The 17,582-nt window shown below is 35.9% G+C and overlaps 1 protein-coding gene across 2 annotated transcripts in view; it reads left to right on the top strand.

Annotated features, from left to right (window-relative positions):
- LOC149534562 (uncharacterized) overlaps window positions 1–17,278 on the top strand; it is a 96,009-nt gene extending 78,731 nt beyond the window's left edge. For both annotated transcript variants that reach the window (XM_089807534.1, XM_089807533.1), the window contains exons 9-12: window positions 15,543–15,706; window positions 15,890–15,943; window positions 16,309–16,362; window positions 16,533–17,278. In XM_089807534.1, the coding sequence (XP_089663660.1) occupies window positions 15,543–15,706; window positions 15,890–15,943; window positions 16,309–16,362; window positions 16,533–16,852 (592 nt within the window). In that variant the 3' untranslated portion in view covers window positions 16,853–17,278. The remainder of the gene's footprint in view (window positions 1–15,542; window positions 15,707–15,889; window positions 15,944–16,308; window positions 16,363–16,532) is intronic.
- The last annotated feature ends 304 nt before the right edge of the window (window positions 17,279–17,582 follow it).

Raw genomic sequence — 17,582 nt, 5'->3', positions numbered from 1 at the left:
CCTTTCCCAAAATTGCTTGCCTTCACACAATTTTAATTTTATCCAAATTCTTTCCATGTGATGGCCCTTAAACTAACGCTTGGAGATTTGACATCCTTAGACCCTTCAAGGAACATAATTAGCAATTTAGCCCCAAAAACACAATTTAATTGGAAGGTTTCTAATTTGTGTCCCAAAAAAGTGTCCATCACTGAACTGGTATAGGTATCCCCTCAATAGTTTGGCATCTGCACATGTGATTGCAATGCAATGCTCTAGATATCTTCTCTACCATGCAAAAGAATATGACAAAGCAAAAATACTACTTGAAACATTTGATCTTGTTAACACTCTTTATGGCCACTAATTCATTGTGGACGCCTTCAGCCATAAAGTAGTAAAATCAAATTCTTTATTCAAGTCTCTATGTTGAATTTGTCACTAGGTGAACGAGCATATGTGGCCTGAAGTCCATTGCTTAGATTTGACATAGGGCATATTATGTGTTGGTGAAATACTCCTAAATTTTTTTAACATTAGATGTCTCTATCTCATCCCTTGCAAATTCAGTAAGCTTTATCTTTCGAGCCCTTTTGTTGTGTGAGGCAGCCACGACCCTGTTACTGTGTTGGTATCTTGCTTATTTTTTGCATGTTGTATTGAAGTCTATAGGAATATTGGCAGCTATATTCAATTTGACAATGTCACATATTAACTCTTTACTCAATATTTAGAGGACCACCCTTGGCATTCAGTGAATTCCTAGATTGCGGATCATATTTCTTGGCAATTGCCTTGATTAGTTCCACATTGATGAAAACAATTGGAGCAACTAGGCCTTCCTAGTCCGGGTTCTAGATGTTGGAGACTAGTCGAGTAGTACGTATGTAGCAATAGTTGAAAATGACCCTTGTATGGGGATACAACGATCCCAAGCATTGCTTTATCGATAAGGTTGTCATATAAAATTTCATGTCTTGGGAATGCCTCGCCCTCTTGTTGGAAGAGCTTGGTAATTGGCTCAATGGGTCCCTTTTTTACCCTCTTTTCATCCTTCCACCTTGGGATGTTGCTTCACCCATCTTAGGGCTATTTCATATGAGCTAGGGATTTGGAAACCACAACGAGGGTTTCACTTAATTACATAAGCATCTATATTGTTTTGGCTACTTTAAATGAAAACTTTATGCTTAGATCACAGAAGCATCTATATTGCCCGGATACTACCTTAAATGAAAGCTTTATGCTTAGAATAGCTCCTATTTCATTAGCAATGAAAGAAAATGAACTTACTCATTCTTTGCACTTAGAAACGAAAGCTTTATTCTTAGAATAACTCCTATTTCATTATGTAATAATCCTTTTATTAAATAAAATATTAACTTTTATTTGAGGTCCTGATTGATCTATGTATATTGCGAGCCCATCTTTAAATTTTTGTAGGCGTAGGTATTTGCCGTGTTACGTGTCGGCATGTTGTTTCTCCCTCAGGAGTTTTCCTTTGGCAAGGTATATATGTCTGTCGGGTTGGTAGTTGGTATGCAATTTGGATTATTTTATTGCACTACGAATTCATGTTGGAGTTCAGTGTTGTTTGCCATTTTAGAAGTGGAAGATCTTACCTACTTGGCTATTTCGGTTTTGGTGGGACTCAACTCTCACCCTATTCTGTTCATTGTATTACTTTGCTTCAGATCTGGCACATCTAGAGTGCCATCTTTGTTTGCAAATATATATTTCTTGATTGAATTGCAAATATTTGTGCTTGCGTATTTTTGTGTGATTGGCAAATTTATATCATTAACTTAATTTGTACTAGGTTCAACATCACAAAGTCACACTAAACTGTTTTATCTTGGTACAAACACATCTCCATTCCTTTCAGTCTGCTAGTCGTACAACTTGCAAGCATACCACCGTGTGCCAACAAACTCTCCTCCACACTACATACGACCCTGCCACCTACTAGCATACGACTTTTACCATCCTCTTACCATATGCTTTGATTGAAAAGGGTGATTTATTTGGAGGTTGTACAACCTATACTTTGTACGACATATACATCCCAACACTACCAGACGATAGCCCTTTAGCTTTCCACCATATGACCCAAGTCATTCCCCACTATACAATGATCTTGAATCACACCGTACGACCCCCTTTAGACAACCATACGTCTACTCTACAACCCAATGCGAAGGTGATTGCCCATTTGGGACATTACAACAGTATTAGAGCCAATGATTTTGCGGGCCTGTGGAGGTGAATGCAAGTTTATACCCGAAAGAGGTGAGATCATTTTATTGGCAGAATGGGGATGCACGGGATCCTATGAAAGAACTCATCAATTGAATGTGAACGACTTATGCAGGAAACATTATAGAGGTCGAGGGAAAAGCAGTTAGAGAACAAAATGAGCATAGTGACAACTTTGTTATGGCAAGGAAAAACCCTAAACCCTCTCGTTGTCAACCTTTGATACCAGTCTTCACTCCAAGGACAAAAACACTGTGCAGAGAAGAAGAGCCCACCTTCCAGGAAATACAAGAATAACTTTGAGAAGATTAGAGGAACTTGATTATTAGAAACAAATATTTACGTATGGAAAATCGTGGATATTTTAATGGTGGCCTTGGAAGATCGAAAAGGTGAATTTATCACCATTTGATGGATCTGGAGCAATCATCACATATGCTTGGTTTCTGAAGGGGAACACTTATTTTTAGCTCAACCTAGTGCTAGAGGAAGCAATTGAGTTCGTTGCACTCCATTTGGATAGATTGGCATAGGAATGGTGGCACCAGCTATTGGTTACTCTTGGCCATGACCAAGTGACCTCTTACACTGAGTTCATTGAGAGTCTCATCGAGTGTTTGGATGGGAAGGACCTTGAACTAAACTTCAACGATCTGGGGCAATTGAGGCAAATAGGTACGGTAGACAATTACATCACAGAGTTCCAAAGGCTATCAGTTGTGGTTACAAACACCTCTAAGAGACGTTGGATCATGCTATACATTGATGCACTGAGGGAATCCTTAAGAGTCTGGATCAAAGGGTTCAACTTGTGCCTCTCAACAAAGCTATTAGGAAGGTATATGAAATGTTCGTATCTTCTTGCAAAACCCATATAGCTACTTCATTACCTCCTGCCCAGGATGACAAAGATAAGGAACCAATCCAAAAAAAGCCTCCACTAGATAAAGACTCTTAGCAAGAGCTTCGAAGGAGAAATCTTTGTTTCACTTGAAAGGAGTTGTGGAGATCGGGTCACTATTGTCTTGGGAAGGGGAAGATTCATTACATTGAGGTGTTTTCCGATGACGAGGAAGGTCAAGTATCCAAAATACCTAGTGAAGAAACTAACCAGGTAGAGAGAATAAATGCACTTGTTCAAAAAAGGGTTTCCATTGCTACCCTCACTGCAATGTTTGGAAGTAGTATCTTCAGGGTCGGTGGTACACTCCACAGAAAACGAGTCACAGTCATGATTGATGGTGGTGCCACACTCAATTTCATGAATTCATCATTGGTTGCTAATAAGGCTTTGCATATTGTAGAGCATTGAGGATTGGAGGTTAAGGTTGCCGGAGAAACTGCGTTACCCTGCATACACGTAACTCCACGACTCAGCATTACAGCGGGAAACTATACCCTGATAACCAATAATGTTTCTGGATTCAATTGTGTCGTTATTTTTGCATCAAGGTTTCGGATCACACTTTTGCTCTCTATCTTTCATCCTTATGATGGATTACAAAGTGTGATCCAAAATGTTGATGCAAAAATAATGACACAATTGAATCCAGAAACATTACGGATCATCTATGGATTGTAGAATTTTTCTTTCTCTTATACCTTGATAGATAACCTTTTTGTCATAGATTTGGTTGACACAGATATCATTTTGGGCATCTATTGGATAGAGACCCTTGATCAATTTACCTAAAGCTTCAAGAGGATCGACTTTTCATGTGAGACAAATGGCAAGAAGGTGTTGCTAAGAGGAATGTCAAATAAGGGACCCAGGGAAGTCATAATCAAGAAGATGGAGGCGATCTTAAAAGAAAACATGATGACATAATCTAACTTAAACTGTGCGGAGGTAAGTAAAATATGATAGTCAATGCTATACCCCATTCCTTGAATGACTGGTAGGCTAATCTATTGGTCAAATATTGGAAAAATGCTTTTGCATGTCAGTTGATGGATGGTTATATACATGATGATATATACAAGGTGATTGATGGTATCATTTACCACAATGATAAGATTTTCTTGGTGCCTGATTCCAAATTGAGGAAGTTGATCACAAAAGGTTTTCCAAATCGTATTTGCAATTGCTTGAGGGCAAGCAATTTTTGGAACAAGAGGATTGTAATATCCCATTATAATATAATAATAACTTTTAGTTGGGTTTGCAATTGATTTATGTACAATTCTCCCATTGATGAGTTGTCTATTTTGGATATGATATAGAAATTTTCTTGTAGATTCTTGCTTGAAACCCTAAATTTTCTTTACCCTATTTTTTTCAAGCAGTTCTCCCATTGACGAGTTGTTTAGAACTCTAGGATGCCTCAAATTTTGTGCCTTGATTGTTGAGCTGGTGGATATAGAATTCAACAACATATTTCTTTTGGGTTTTCCAAGCTCTCTTCAGGGTACCTCTTGATTTTTTTGGGTCTCCTATTTTTTGCCTTGAAGTATGTGCCTTCATAGATTTTCACATTTTCACTGAAAAATGTGCCATGGCGTCTCTGACAAATATTCTACTCGAGGGAGATCTACTCAAGTCCTATGAGCATTTTATCGAGACTCTCAACATCACTTCTATTGGTGTTAATTTGAAGTTCACAGATCTCTGCACACTTCTGCTTCAACAAGATCTATGGAAACAATAGTTCGGTAGTAGAGTCAACTCCACCTCCATAGAGAAAGCCTTTGCTGCTAAATTCTTTTAGAAGGATAAGGGCAAGTCTATTAAACAACAATCTTCTTAGCATAAGTTGTTTGCTCTAGCATCATAAAGCTCCAAGAAAAATAACATTCAATGCAACTATTGCCACAAGTGTGGTCAGATGGAGGTTGAGTGTTAGTAACACTTAGCTGCCCAAGCTAACAATATGATTCGTAGCCCAAAGCGAACAATATAGAGCACATTGAGTATATAGTTTTCATTTTATGCCTTCATGGCTAAAAGACTTGCAGATCATGTGAAATTGTTTGCCTAGTACATTGGTTTAGGTGCCTCTCGTCATTTCACCCACAACAGAGATAGGTTTACTGACTACCAACCTTTTTTAGATTCAATTGTTTTTGGAGGGGAAGAGTACATTGTTTTTTGTAAAGGCAACATTCAGATTAGTTTGCTAGGAGGAACCTCATTTTCCTTAATGTGTACTATGTGCGAGGGATGAGACTTAATCTTCTCTCAGACAATCAAATGCTACGACACTCTCCACGGCTGGATATCACCTTCGGTTGACATCAAGCGCTAGTTCACCTTCAAGTGACATCAGGCACCAGTTAACCACACCTTACACACCACAAAAAAATAGTGTAGTTGAATGTTGGAACAAAACAATCACCAAGAAGGCTAGATCCATGCTCAAACATAGACATGTTCCAAAGAAGTTTTGGGCAGAAGTAGTTAACACTACAATTTATCTTCTGAACCAATCACCTACTCTGGCGGTCAAAGGTAAGACTTTGGAAGAGGCCTAGTTAGTTCACAAACCCAAAATCAGTCACTAAAGGTTTTTGGCTTGCTTGCCTATGTTTGTATCCACGATGCGTCATGCACCAATTTGGATGCCAAGAGTTAAAAAACTCATGTCTGGTGGATACAATAGTCTTTACAAAGCCTACCACTTGATCGACATTGAGAGATCTTATCTCCTGTATAGTCGTGATATAGTCTTTGATGAAAAACAATGACCATTTATGCCTACTTCTCATGTTCTCGATCCAACAGAGCAGCCTATGAAGGCTCATGATTTGGGAGTTCAGCTTCCATTAGGTCCACCTGATGGGAGGGCTCCAACAACTCCTACAGCTGCAGTTCTACTAATGATTCCTGTACAGACACCTCCGACTTCTTCTATAGGATCACCCATATTTTTAGATGCTTCATCTGAGTTTGACCTAGATTCTTCTGATGAGAAACCAGATTATAGAGCACCTCTTGATGCTAATGTTGGTCCTTCTCTCTTGCCTAAGTGGTGGGCTAAGACACTTGCTGAGCTTCAAGATGATGAGCTCGTCAATGGGAGAATTGCTTGGAAAAAGAGCAAATCTACAGTGTGTTTGAACCTCAGACATACTCCGAGGCTAAAGGAATTCCAGAGTGGAACAAGCCATGAAATCAAAACATCAAAGCCTGCTACAGAATCACAGTTGGGGGGTCCTTTCTAATCTTCCGCCAAGGAAGAAACCTATTGGCTGCAAATGAATTTACAAAAATAAAATACAAGTCTAATGGTAATTTCGACAAGTACGAATCTCATTTGGTTGCAAAGGGCTTTTCTCAACGTTAGGGCATTGATTATGAGGAGACATTCACTCCTACAACAAAGATGAGCACTATTGGATTAGTTCTAACCGTGGCTACACAGTTTGGTTGGAAGGTCCAATTAGATGGACGTCAAGAGTGCTTTCTTGAATGGTGACATACAAGAAGAGGTCTACATGACATAACCTCTGGTTTCAAGGTTTTTGGTAAAGAACATCAAGTTCTCAAGTTAGTGAAAGCTCTCTATGGTTTGAAGTAAGCCCCTAGGAAATGGTACATGAAAATTGATAAGTACCTCAATGATTAAGCCTTCCAAAAAAGTTCATTAGACTCAAACTTGTACATCAAGACTTCTGGCAAGATATCATCCTTTTGGTCATTTATGTGGATGATTTGACTATCACTGTCAGTTCAACATTTTTGATTTAGGGAATCAAACAGAGTTTATGCCAATCTTTTGATATGACTGATTTCAGGCTCATGCATTATTGCCTAGGTGTTGAGGTTTGGCAACAATCTTCTAGTATATTCATTTCTTAATTGAAATACACTAGGGCTCTGTTAGACAAATTTCGTTTGCAGGATTGCAAGCTTGCATCTACACCCATGTAAAAAAGGCTGAAGTTATCAATCAAATCTGATTCTGCTCCAATTGATTATACTACATATAGGGAACTAGTAGGCAACCTCATAGACCTCTTTGCTGTGAGACTTGATATCATCTTTGCAAGTCAGCTACATCTCCCGCTTTATGACAACTCGCAAGATTGATCATTGGATGGCAGCAACGCTTGTGCTTTGTTACATGAAGGGTACTACAAATTATTGAATTTTTTAACCCTCGGAGTTCTAATCCTAAACTTAGTGGGTTCACATATTAAGATTGGGCAGGTTTTGTTGATGATAAAAAGTCAACTTATGGATGCGTTCAGTTGGGATCCAGTGTTGTCACATGGACTAGTTACAAGCAATAGACAATTTCTCTCTCCTCTACAGAGGGACAATTAAGGTAGGTTGTGAAGTTGTTTGGCTTCGTCGGATGCTTGGGGATATGTAGATGTCACCAATAGGACTAACCACTTCGTTTGTTCCATGAACGAACGAAGTATGTGGATGTTCATTGTCAGTACATACGACAACTGGTTAAAGACGAGACAATAGACTTGTAGTATGTTCTTACAACGGATCAGACTATAAACATTGTCATCAAGCCTCTTGGTCCAGATAAGTTTGTCAAATTTAGAGGACAACTTGTTGTGGATAGATTAAACATTAATGGAGTGTATTACGATTATAGATAGCTTTATAATCTATTTTAAATATTAGAATGTTTCTAATATTTAGTTAGCTGTTAGTTTACTGTTAGGTAGAATAGAATGTTTCCATTCTTTATGACCGTTTGCTAATGAAATATCGTTTATTCTTGTGTATATTAATCTATTGATCACTGTTAATAACAAACAAATATTTATCTATTACTAATAGATTCAACCTTCACCCTATTTTGTCCATGGTGTTACCTTGCTTTAGATATAACACATCTAGAGCGCTATCCTTTTCTGGAAATATATATTATCTTTTTGAATTGCAAATATCTGTATTAGCATTATTTTGTGTGATTGGTGAGTATATCTCATTAACTTAATTTCCACTGGGTTGGGCATCACAAATTCACACAGTAACACTATTTTGTCTTGGTAATTGCATATCTCCATCCACATGGCTTGCTAGCCGTACAACTTGCAAGCCTACCGCCATATGACAACTAACTCTCCTCCATACTATGTACGACCTGCCACTTACTAGGGTACGATTTCCACCATCCTCTCACCATACACTGTGATCGGAAAGGAAGATTTATTTGGAGGCCGTACGACCTACAGTCCATACAACATATACATCCCAACACTACTATACGGTAGTTAGCCCTCCACTGTACAACCTAAGTCATTCCCCACAATACGGTGATACTGGAATGCAATGTATGACCCTTTCAGAAGACCATACGCCCACTCTGCAACACAATGCGAAGATTATCAAGATGATTGCCCATTTGGGACATTACACATTAACATCACCTCAACTGGGCTAGTGGAAGCCATATGGTAGCATAGTGCAATAATGCATCTTAAAAAAATTCCACTCTATGGAAGTTGAGCTATAAAGAAACTTTATGCTGCAATGAGCAACAAATACCATGTACTTATTCATTTGTCTTGATAGTAAATAAGAACAAAGGAATTGCTGGGCCCCAATCCAAGTAGACTCCACATTTTGTTATAGCTTGGTAGTACATTTTCAGCTTGAGAGTACACCAAGAAATTACGTTGTATAGAGCAGGCACACTACAAAAAAAGAGTACTACCTAGACAAATGAGGGCCCCATGTCTACATTGTAAGCACCAATCATTGAGGATGAAATGTTGCAGCTTAGCATGAGTGCATTTCAACAAAATCTACTTTTTCAAACCCATGATATACAGAAGAAATGCACTCCAATAAAACAAGGACGGCTTGGCAAGGCAGTGGTCTAACAAGCTTGCTGCTACTAGGTGGCAGGCTATAGTAGAATCCATATGACATGATATCACAATAGTGCAACTTTTGAGGTAGTGTATTTCAAGAAACTGTTGTAAGAAGGGCTGATGCACTTGATTGAGAGGCAAACACTTGGACATGGTCAAGGGCCACTATACAAGCACATATTAAAAGGATGACTTGGGTGCTCTTTAAAGCATGAAACTTAAAGTTTGGCAGGTTATCCTATACATGAAATCATAATTGAACTGCAGGTGGTAGGGTAAACTGGTCATTAAAGCATTATAACCTCGGGACAAATCATACACAAGGTTTAGGGATTTAGGTTCAATGCTTTACCCCTTAAGAAAATGCACTAAAGGTGTCAACTCTGCAAATTTCAATGGTGAGAAAGGATTTCAGCGTGGAGGATTTATGAACTCAGAGTGACAGAAGGCACATGTGAATATGTTGTTTCCATATTTTAACCGAAACTCTATTACCAACTACAACATTATAAGCCAGGTGTGCTAACTTATGAGACTATAGTGAAAAGAGTAACGTTTATTCCTTGGTCTTCCAATATCTTGGGGAACAAAGACCTCCAGGTTCTCAAGATGTTAGACAACTAATGTAATTATGTTTAACGGTGGCTATGTAAGGTCTGGCCTTTGCTAACACACTTGTGCACACAAAACCACTTGCTCATACTCAAGTTTTGTTGTAGCACACGGACTGATTTCCTATATAGGCTCACATACACTAACAACTAGGATACACAAGAGCAACGTGCTTAGATATCCAAGATCATGAAGGTTCTCAGGTGCAGTATTAGCTTGGGAATTGAGTTCCAACTTTGCTCACTTACTAGTCAAGCAGTATACTAATCAACACGTTCAACGTTACTTTACCAAATCAGGTTTGGAGAACCATAGAAGCAAATTGGGACTTCAACGCTATGAAATCAGATAAGCATTTCATCATAAAATGATATTCATTGTTCTACAATATTCAAAAACACCAGAAACTGGCTGTTCGTTAAAATCTGGGGCAAAAACTCCATAATATAGGCACACCTCTTAACCAGTGCCTTCGGCAGGCGGATGTACCTGTCTAGTCTGTTGGGAAGTGCAGATTTGCCTATCTAGTACCAATATGGGGAGAGACGTGTCTGGTTATAGAATTCCAGAAATTAGAATCCAGATCTTTTTCTTTGACAGACTCAAAACTTGAGTATGGTAAACATGAAAGTGTAAAACAGAAAGATAAGTCTCCTATATCTCAAAAGCATAAATCCCAAGGAACAGCCAATACTCAAATAGTTACCAGACCTTAAAACTTAAATTGCACTCAATGACACTCGACGTGACAATTTGAGCAATGGAAAACCTGCAGTGTTATTTCCTAAGCAAGCTAGTTTATTTTTTTGATAAAGTCCCAATTTGTTAAAATATTGAATCAACACTCTTTTCAAAAACAGAACATACATCATGTACTCTCATAATTTCATCCTGAAAACTCTTTCATGATTCAGTTTTGATTATTTCCCTATTCAGAAGGTCATATATTTACCTGATTCGTCATATACAGGTTGGATCTGGATTCAGATCCGGATCTGGGATTGGATCCATGAGGATCGGGGCAGGATCCGTCAGGCTCCGCAGCCTGTGGATCCAGTAGGATCAACAATTCTGCCCAGATCCTCATGGATCCAAGCCACCTGAGGATCCAATGCGGATCTGTGGCAACGAAAGACGTAAAAAATGAAAAACAGTGGGCCCAAGTGCAGTTTTACATTTTTTTTGCTTCAAACCCTAAAACGACCCTTTTAATGATGATGCAAGTTCATTTGCTCTCACATTTTCTCCCTATTTTGCTCTCTCATTTTGTAATTCAGTATTTCAATGTAAATGTGTTGATTTTCTCTACAAACTGAACTGAGATTTTCAATTTATGAAAACTCTGTTTGTATCAACTAAAGCAATCATAATTTTCACACAGAATTCATTATCAAACAATCATAGATTCACAAACACCTAATTTATTGTAATTCCCAAACAAAGTGCAGTCTAAGTTATTTAATGACAAGAAGCTAACCTCTTCAATGGCCAATTGATGATCTACTTGAAGAAAAGCTAAAACACTTGAATACTCTGACAAGCCTTTTCCAATCTCATGCTCAATCTGCCATTCCGCTTAAGTGCATGAATGTTAGAAGATAATGTGTCCTGTTGACATTTTTTTACATTTTTATTTGTTTATTTTTAGTTTTTTAAATTCTCAAACATAAAAATCCTCTTTTAAAAATTTAAAAAGATCCCAAATCCTTACTTGAGAAAATAGTAAATTTACTCTCCTAAAGAATTCTAAATCAAATGATTATATTTGAAAGTTGTGCACATCACATTTCTAAAATGATTGGAATAATAAAATTATTGAATTTTAATCAGTAATTATTCAACTACAAGTTTAATTTTAGTTCATGTTCTATTCTAATTCAATAAAGAATATATGTTAATACTCTTCATTTAATCCAAAACTCAAAAACTTTTGACAATGATATTAAACTTAAGCAATTTTAAGCCAATTCTGAGTTCTACCACAAAAACTCCGAATATGAATATTCAAATCAAAGTGATTCAAGCCAATAAGTTTTATCATATTATCTTTTGAAAATAAACGTAAAAGTTACATTAGTATTTGTCGAAATCAATAATTTCAAACAAAAACTTTTTAGTTCAAGTTTAGACTGTTCTAATTTACCAAAAAATTGAATGTAATCCAAGTAATTAGACATACAAGCACCATTAATTATTATATTTAATTAATTTAGTTATCTTGATTAATTCATTAATAAAGGCAATACATCAGACTATTGGTTACAGGTTATTGCACTTACAGACCAAAATGAGGTCTTTTCCTAGTACTTTTCATATTATCAACAAATCTCAACGCATACATTAGTAGCATTGTCAGATAATAATATAATTCTTATAATGATATAATTCATTATTTCAACCTTCAATTAAATCATTTTTATCTAAGCAACGGTTTTCTTCTAAGAGCAATACTTGAACAGACAAGAAAGCAAGAGTGCCCAAGTAAACCTGCAAGCGGACCAATATTCAACTTCTATCGAAATTGATCCTTAAGAACTCTCTAATTCAAAAAAGCCAAGAATCTACAGGGACATTAAATTTGTTAAGTGCCACCAGAATGGCTTTGGAATTAGAGATTGTGATATCCCTGTCAAAATAACATTCATATATAGATAAATAAAAAATAAATAAAATAATAAAAATATTAATAACGTTATAGATATAATAATATTAATGATATTACTATAATCATTGCATAATATATTAATATTAAATATAACAATTAAAATTAAACGATAGAATATAATATTTAGATTAGTAGTCTAAATATAAAGCAATTATATTATGCATTAAAATAGTAATTTTAATATTATTATATTTGATATAATCTATATTATTAATATAATATATGTTTTAAATATATTTGTATTATTAATATAATATCATTATTATTTATGTAAAACATGACTTAGAATGAAAGAGTGCATACATGGATTTTTTTTTGTTGAGAAATCACCATTAAGATATGAAGAAATATAAATCTTTGGTCTGTAAAAGTCTGAATGGCAAAAATCTATAATAAACAAGAGTTCTGAAAGAGTTAGAGTCCCGACTTTTGCAAGAAAGAGAAGATTGATTTTTATTTATCTGGTTAGAGCATAGTGATTGAATGCGAAAGGGAATTTGAATCTTTGGCATGGCTGCTGTTGGCAATGGTTTTTCCTGAACTTGAAACTTGTATCTGAATTCTAGAAACTTCTAGCATTGCCACAAATAATGATTTTTCGTATGCCTATGTTGATTGGTTCCATTGGACTCTTTATTTTTTTAATTGGTGGCATCAAAATAATTAATCACTAAAAATATTTTAAATCATATCCACTAGTAAAAAATAAAGTTGGAAGATCTTTGAAGGTGCTGGCCTAAGAATTGGGCCAAGATGGGTCCGGATCTCTGATTTAGAGAAGAAAAGGCAGGCAGCTTGCTGCCTTGTTTTGTTGTTCATGTGCTCATGTGCTCATGTTAAAAGGACCTAGTACTTCTTGGTCCTGGTTGCCCTATGTTTGGAGGTACGTTGGAAGTTTTAAAGGGCGCTTCCAAACCATTGGTTTTTGTGTTTGGATGAATGCTGGAAGTTTTAAAGGGCTCATCCAAGTCCTTGGTTCTTGTTTTTGGTTTTGTTTCACAGCTGTTTGGGGGCTTGTGTCCCAAGGTGTGTTATTCTATGACCTCTATCATTGATGGAGGTAAGTTAATACTGTAGATCCTTGGTGATCTTGGATTTGGCACTTGAGACTGTTAATCGCGTTTAGCAGTATAGTGCGAGTTGTTTGTACCACGGGCCAGCACCCTCTTGCTGCTTAACTTAATCAAAAACATAATTTAAATATTATTAAATATTTTAAGAAGAGATTAAATTCAGAATTGATGTATTAAATATTTTTTTGGTTTTATAAAATTTTTCGATATAGATTTTATTTTAAAATGGTTTTAATAGTGAAACTAAAAGTAAATTTTTGTTAGATATGGACATTGTAATTATATTTTAGTTATAAAAATGTATTTTAAATTTTAATAATATCTTAAATTTTCACATTTCAAAATATTTTCTGAAATATTATTTTAAATTGTCTTTAAATTTGCTTTTTACTTTTTAATATACCATATCGTATGAATTAATTTCAGAATACAATATATTTAATAATAAAAAATAGAAATATAAAATTAGTTAAACTAAATATTATTAAGTTGTATTATATTCTATTTCATAATTAAAAAATCATAATTTTAAATTATTTCATATTTATATCTGTGTTGTTTTCCAATTTTCTTAAATATGTATTTTTAGGAATGAATTTATTATTTTTTAAATTGTATTATAAAGCACATTTTAAGAATTACAAAATTGCAATGTTACTTTTTAAAATTTAAAATTAAATATTAAAAAGCATATGAAATATTAAATAGTCACTTAAATAAACAAATAATTGCGAATCAGAAATAAAAAACAACACATTGATTTATAAACTAATAATAAACAACTACCTCTAATTCCAAGCAAGAACATTAAATTAATAAAAAATCTAAAATGACAAAAGTGCATTTGAAGCTTCCAGAAAGATTCTGAACAGTTGCCGCGCATGCAATCAACCAGCATTCCTTTCCTTTGCGCCACGCAGCTGCTCAGTCCAGCATTCCAGAATCTCTATTCTTTTCCTCTGTTATCGATTCAAAGTCTAATTTTTAATGGTGTTTCAAATCTTGACAGCTTTTCCTTTGTAATATGTTCTAAAAGCCCAATCTTTAGTCTATTCTTCTTTACAATCTAGCCCAACACACTCCGTGGCATCCAACATGAGCTCGTTGGAGAGAGCGGTAATGGAGATTATCAGAGCTTTCGCTTTGGTTTCCACAGTTGAACTATTGTTGATCCCAAGAAGGGAAACATAAGAATCCTTTCTCCCATTAATTGGGTTTATTGCGGGTACAAAAAGTTTGGTGGCTAGGAGGGGGTGCCCTAAATGTTCATGACACTCCCCTTCATCAAAGGGATGGGTGTGGTTGTTTGGCCTTGGGTTGGGCGTCGTGACTCCCCATGAGTCCTCTAAGGAATCATATCTCAAGTACCCATCGAAATCTTGTTGTGGCAGGGAGTTAACAGATGTGGAGAATCTCCTGGGCACACTATTTTTTTAGTTTTGTTTTGATTGTGCTGCTCAAATGTGATAAGCGTAATTGCTGGTGTTTTTTGCGTCTTTTGTGATTTCAAGGGGTATGCATACACAAACCAGAATAAGGAACTGTCCTGAGAAAGCTCAGTTTAATGTTGTTATTATCATGTTTTTTATCATTGATGCTTATGGGCATTTGTAAGCAGTAATACTAAAAATTGGCAGGGCAGGTAGGTTATGTCTGTTGATCTGTGATCATGTTGAATAATTACTTCGATCTTTCACTGATCCTCTCTGATCCTCTGCTTCCTGTTGATCTATGATTTGTGTTTGGAAGCTCTGAGATTATGGTTTTAAGAACAAGTCAATCACTGGAAGGTTGTAGAAGATGTGAGAAATGGTTATTTTTAAAATATATTTATAGATAATGTTGGAACATTCTAGAGATCAATTTTTTTCCTGTGTCAAAAAAAGAATTTTACCCCTGACAAAATTGCAACAGACCAATCAAAAATAAGAAATTGTTGTTTGAAAATTAATTTAAGTAATTTGATTTTTTAACTTTAGAATTTCACTAGTTCTGATTGGAAAAATTAATGCTGACCACTAGCCTATAGATAGGCAGGGACTAATAATGTAATGTACGGGTAGGGTACTTTAAAGAGATGTCTCTTCTTCTTTCTAAATGCCTCTTTTGCTGTTTTCTTGTTTGTAGGTTTTTGTTTTTCTACTTAATGAGATGATTCTTTGGTCAAATTGCAGGGATAAATCATTTAGAAGCAAGAAGCACAGCTCAAGATGGGCTAACAATCCTTATATGAACAGTCATCAAGCTCAATTCTTGAGCAGGCTTCCAAAGGAAGATGCAGATCTTCTGAAATCTCAGACAGCCTTGAAGTGGGGTTCATATAATCCACAGATTTCTGGTAGAACTTCTTCTGATTTGTTGCCCTTGTTTTTGTCACTGTTAAAAAGTTATAATCTTATTGGTCTTCAGATTATATGGGCCAGTGTTAATTTTAGGTATCGGTTCCTGGTGGGATGTAAAAGCTGCTGATTGTAGTTTCCGTTTTCTTGCAATTTAACATTTTTCTTACAATCCTGTGTAGGTTCATCTTTGCCTGAACGCAAGAACAGTCCATCTTCAGTTTCATACACATCAGGTATTCTGGCTTATCTTTAAAACATTTTTAGGGTTTTACATCATATGTAAGTGCTATAGTTTTTTGATATGCCTAATATCTTATAGCCTTGTGTACCAACCTCTTTGTCTGAACTGAACAATCATTTTGCTTCTATGTTCATGTCTTCCATATGTTTCACCCTTGATGCCTATCTGGAATAGGCATGGAATGCCTACAATCCTCTTTTGATTCTTAGCTTTTATTTGAATGTTCTGGAGGCAGTGACAATTTTGTAGAGGCAGTGAATGTTGAAGATATTTTTGGAAAGTCCATTTGCCTGCAGGTTTTCTTCACACTGCTTATTAAATTGATTTTGTATTTGATTAAGTCTACATGCCTTGCAGGCTCATCTCTAGCTGCATCCTTTAAAACTCCATCTCCTATGTCACATATGGCTGGTACTTAATATTATCCTTAAGCTGGTTTTGTGGCTCCTTTTTGGGTTTTTTCCATCTGAATATCGTGAATTGTTTTTTGATAAAAAAGTCCTATTCTAGGCCTTTGCTGATGGTTGAGAATTGTTGAAAATATCTGGTCATTTCGATTGTGTTTCTATGTATGTGTGCAGGATCATCAATGGTACGTCGTTCAAATACTCCATCTTCATATTCTGAGTTTGATGAGCAAGAATATTATTCTACATTCCATGAGACACCTGTAAGAAAGCATTTCACAAAGGAAGGATGGGAAGATTTTACCAAGCTTTCCACTCGGAAAGCTTTAAGAGAACTGGCTTCCTCTCCGGAGTTCACAGAGTGGGCTCTTAATAACGCTGACAGAATAATGCTAAGTCCGGCTGGTAGTAAGAAAGACAGTTACTATACTGACAGTGATTCTAAAGATTCCACAGAAGAAGAGCATAGCAGTGGTGGTGGTTGGTTTTGGTAAACAAAGATTTGGAGAAAGTTTTTAATGGCCATTCCTGTACAAAATGAGATCTGTAAAGCAAGTGGTGCTGAATTTGCAGCCTAACAGTGAATTAAATATTGCACTATTTTGTTAAATAGGATCACTTCAACTGTGAATCCAAACATTTTGTATATTAGAGCATTTTTTCCGATACATTTGCAGATCCCTCTAAGCGACCTGGAAACCGCAGCAGGGTGAATGTTGTACAAATGTATTTGAATAGTTTTGATATTTTTTTGTTCATTTTAGAACAAATTATAAGATCAACATAGAAATTTAAATAGACTTACAGACATTTGAGGTTAGAATGCCAGATCTGGATTTCGATGTTGTATAGTATAAACTCAAGAAGAATAACATTTAGTAATGCCAAAGCTAATAGCATCTAATTCTTGTTTTGACAAAGTCAACACATTTAAGGTCTTTTACAGTGTAATTGGCGAGCAGCATCTGGTTTACATGGTTACTTTAAATTTGTGTAATCCTTTCTTTTCGGTAAGCTTTCAGGTGGTATGTAAGAAGGTGCTTCTGTGCTGGCTTTTGTTCTTTACAAGTAACTTGATGCTTTGCCAAGAACACCTAAGTTTGCTTGAATTAATGTCTCGTTTGTACTTGTTAGAAATGGTGGGACAAAGCTAATTTCAGCTGGGGCTGTTACAAACATTGCGGCAGCCAATGAATGCTATGAATTCCACATTGATATTTGAAT

The sequence above is a fragment of the Cupressus sempervirens genome, chromosome 10 (assembly GCF_028749045.1).
Source record: "Cupressus sempervirens isolate cs-2001-9-10 chromosome 10, ASM2874904v1, whole genome shotgun sequence".
Taxonomy (NCBI): domain Eukaryota; kingdom Viridiplantae; phylum Streptophyta; class Pinopsida; order Cupressales; family Cupressaceae; genus Cupressus; species Cupressus sempervirens.
The sequence above is the reverse complement of the archived record's forward strand: the minus strand, read 5'-3'. Positions and strand labels throughout refer to the sequence as shown.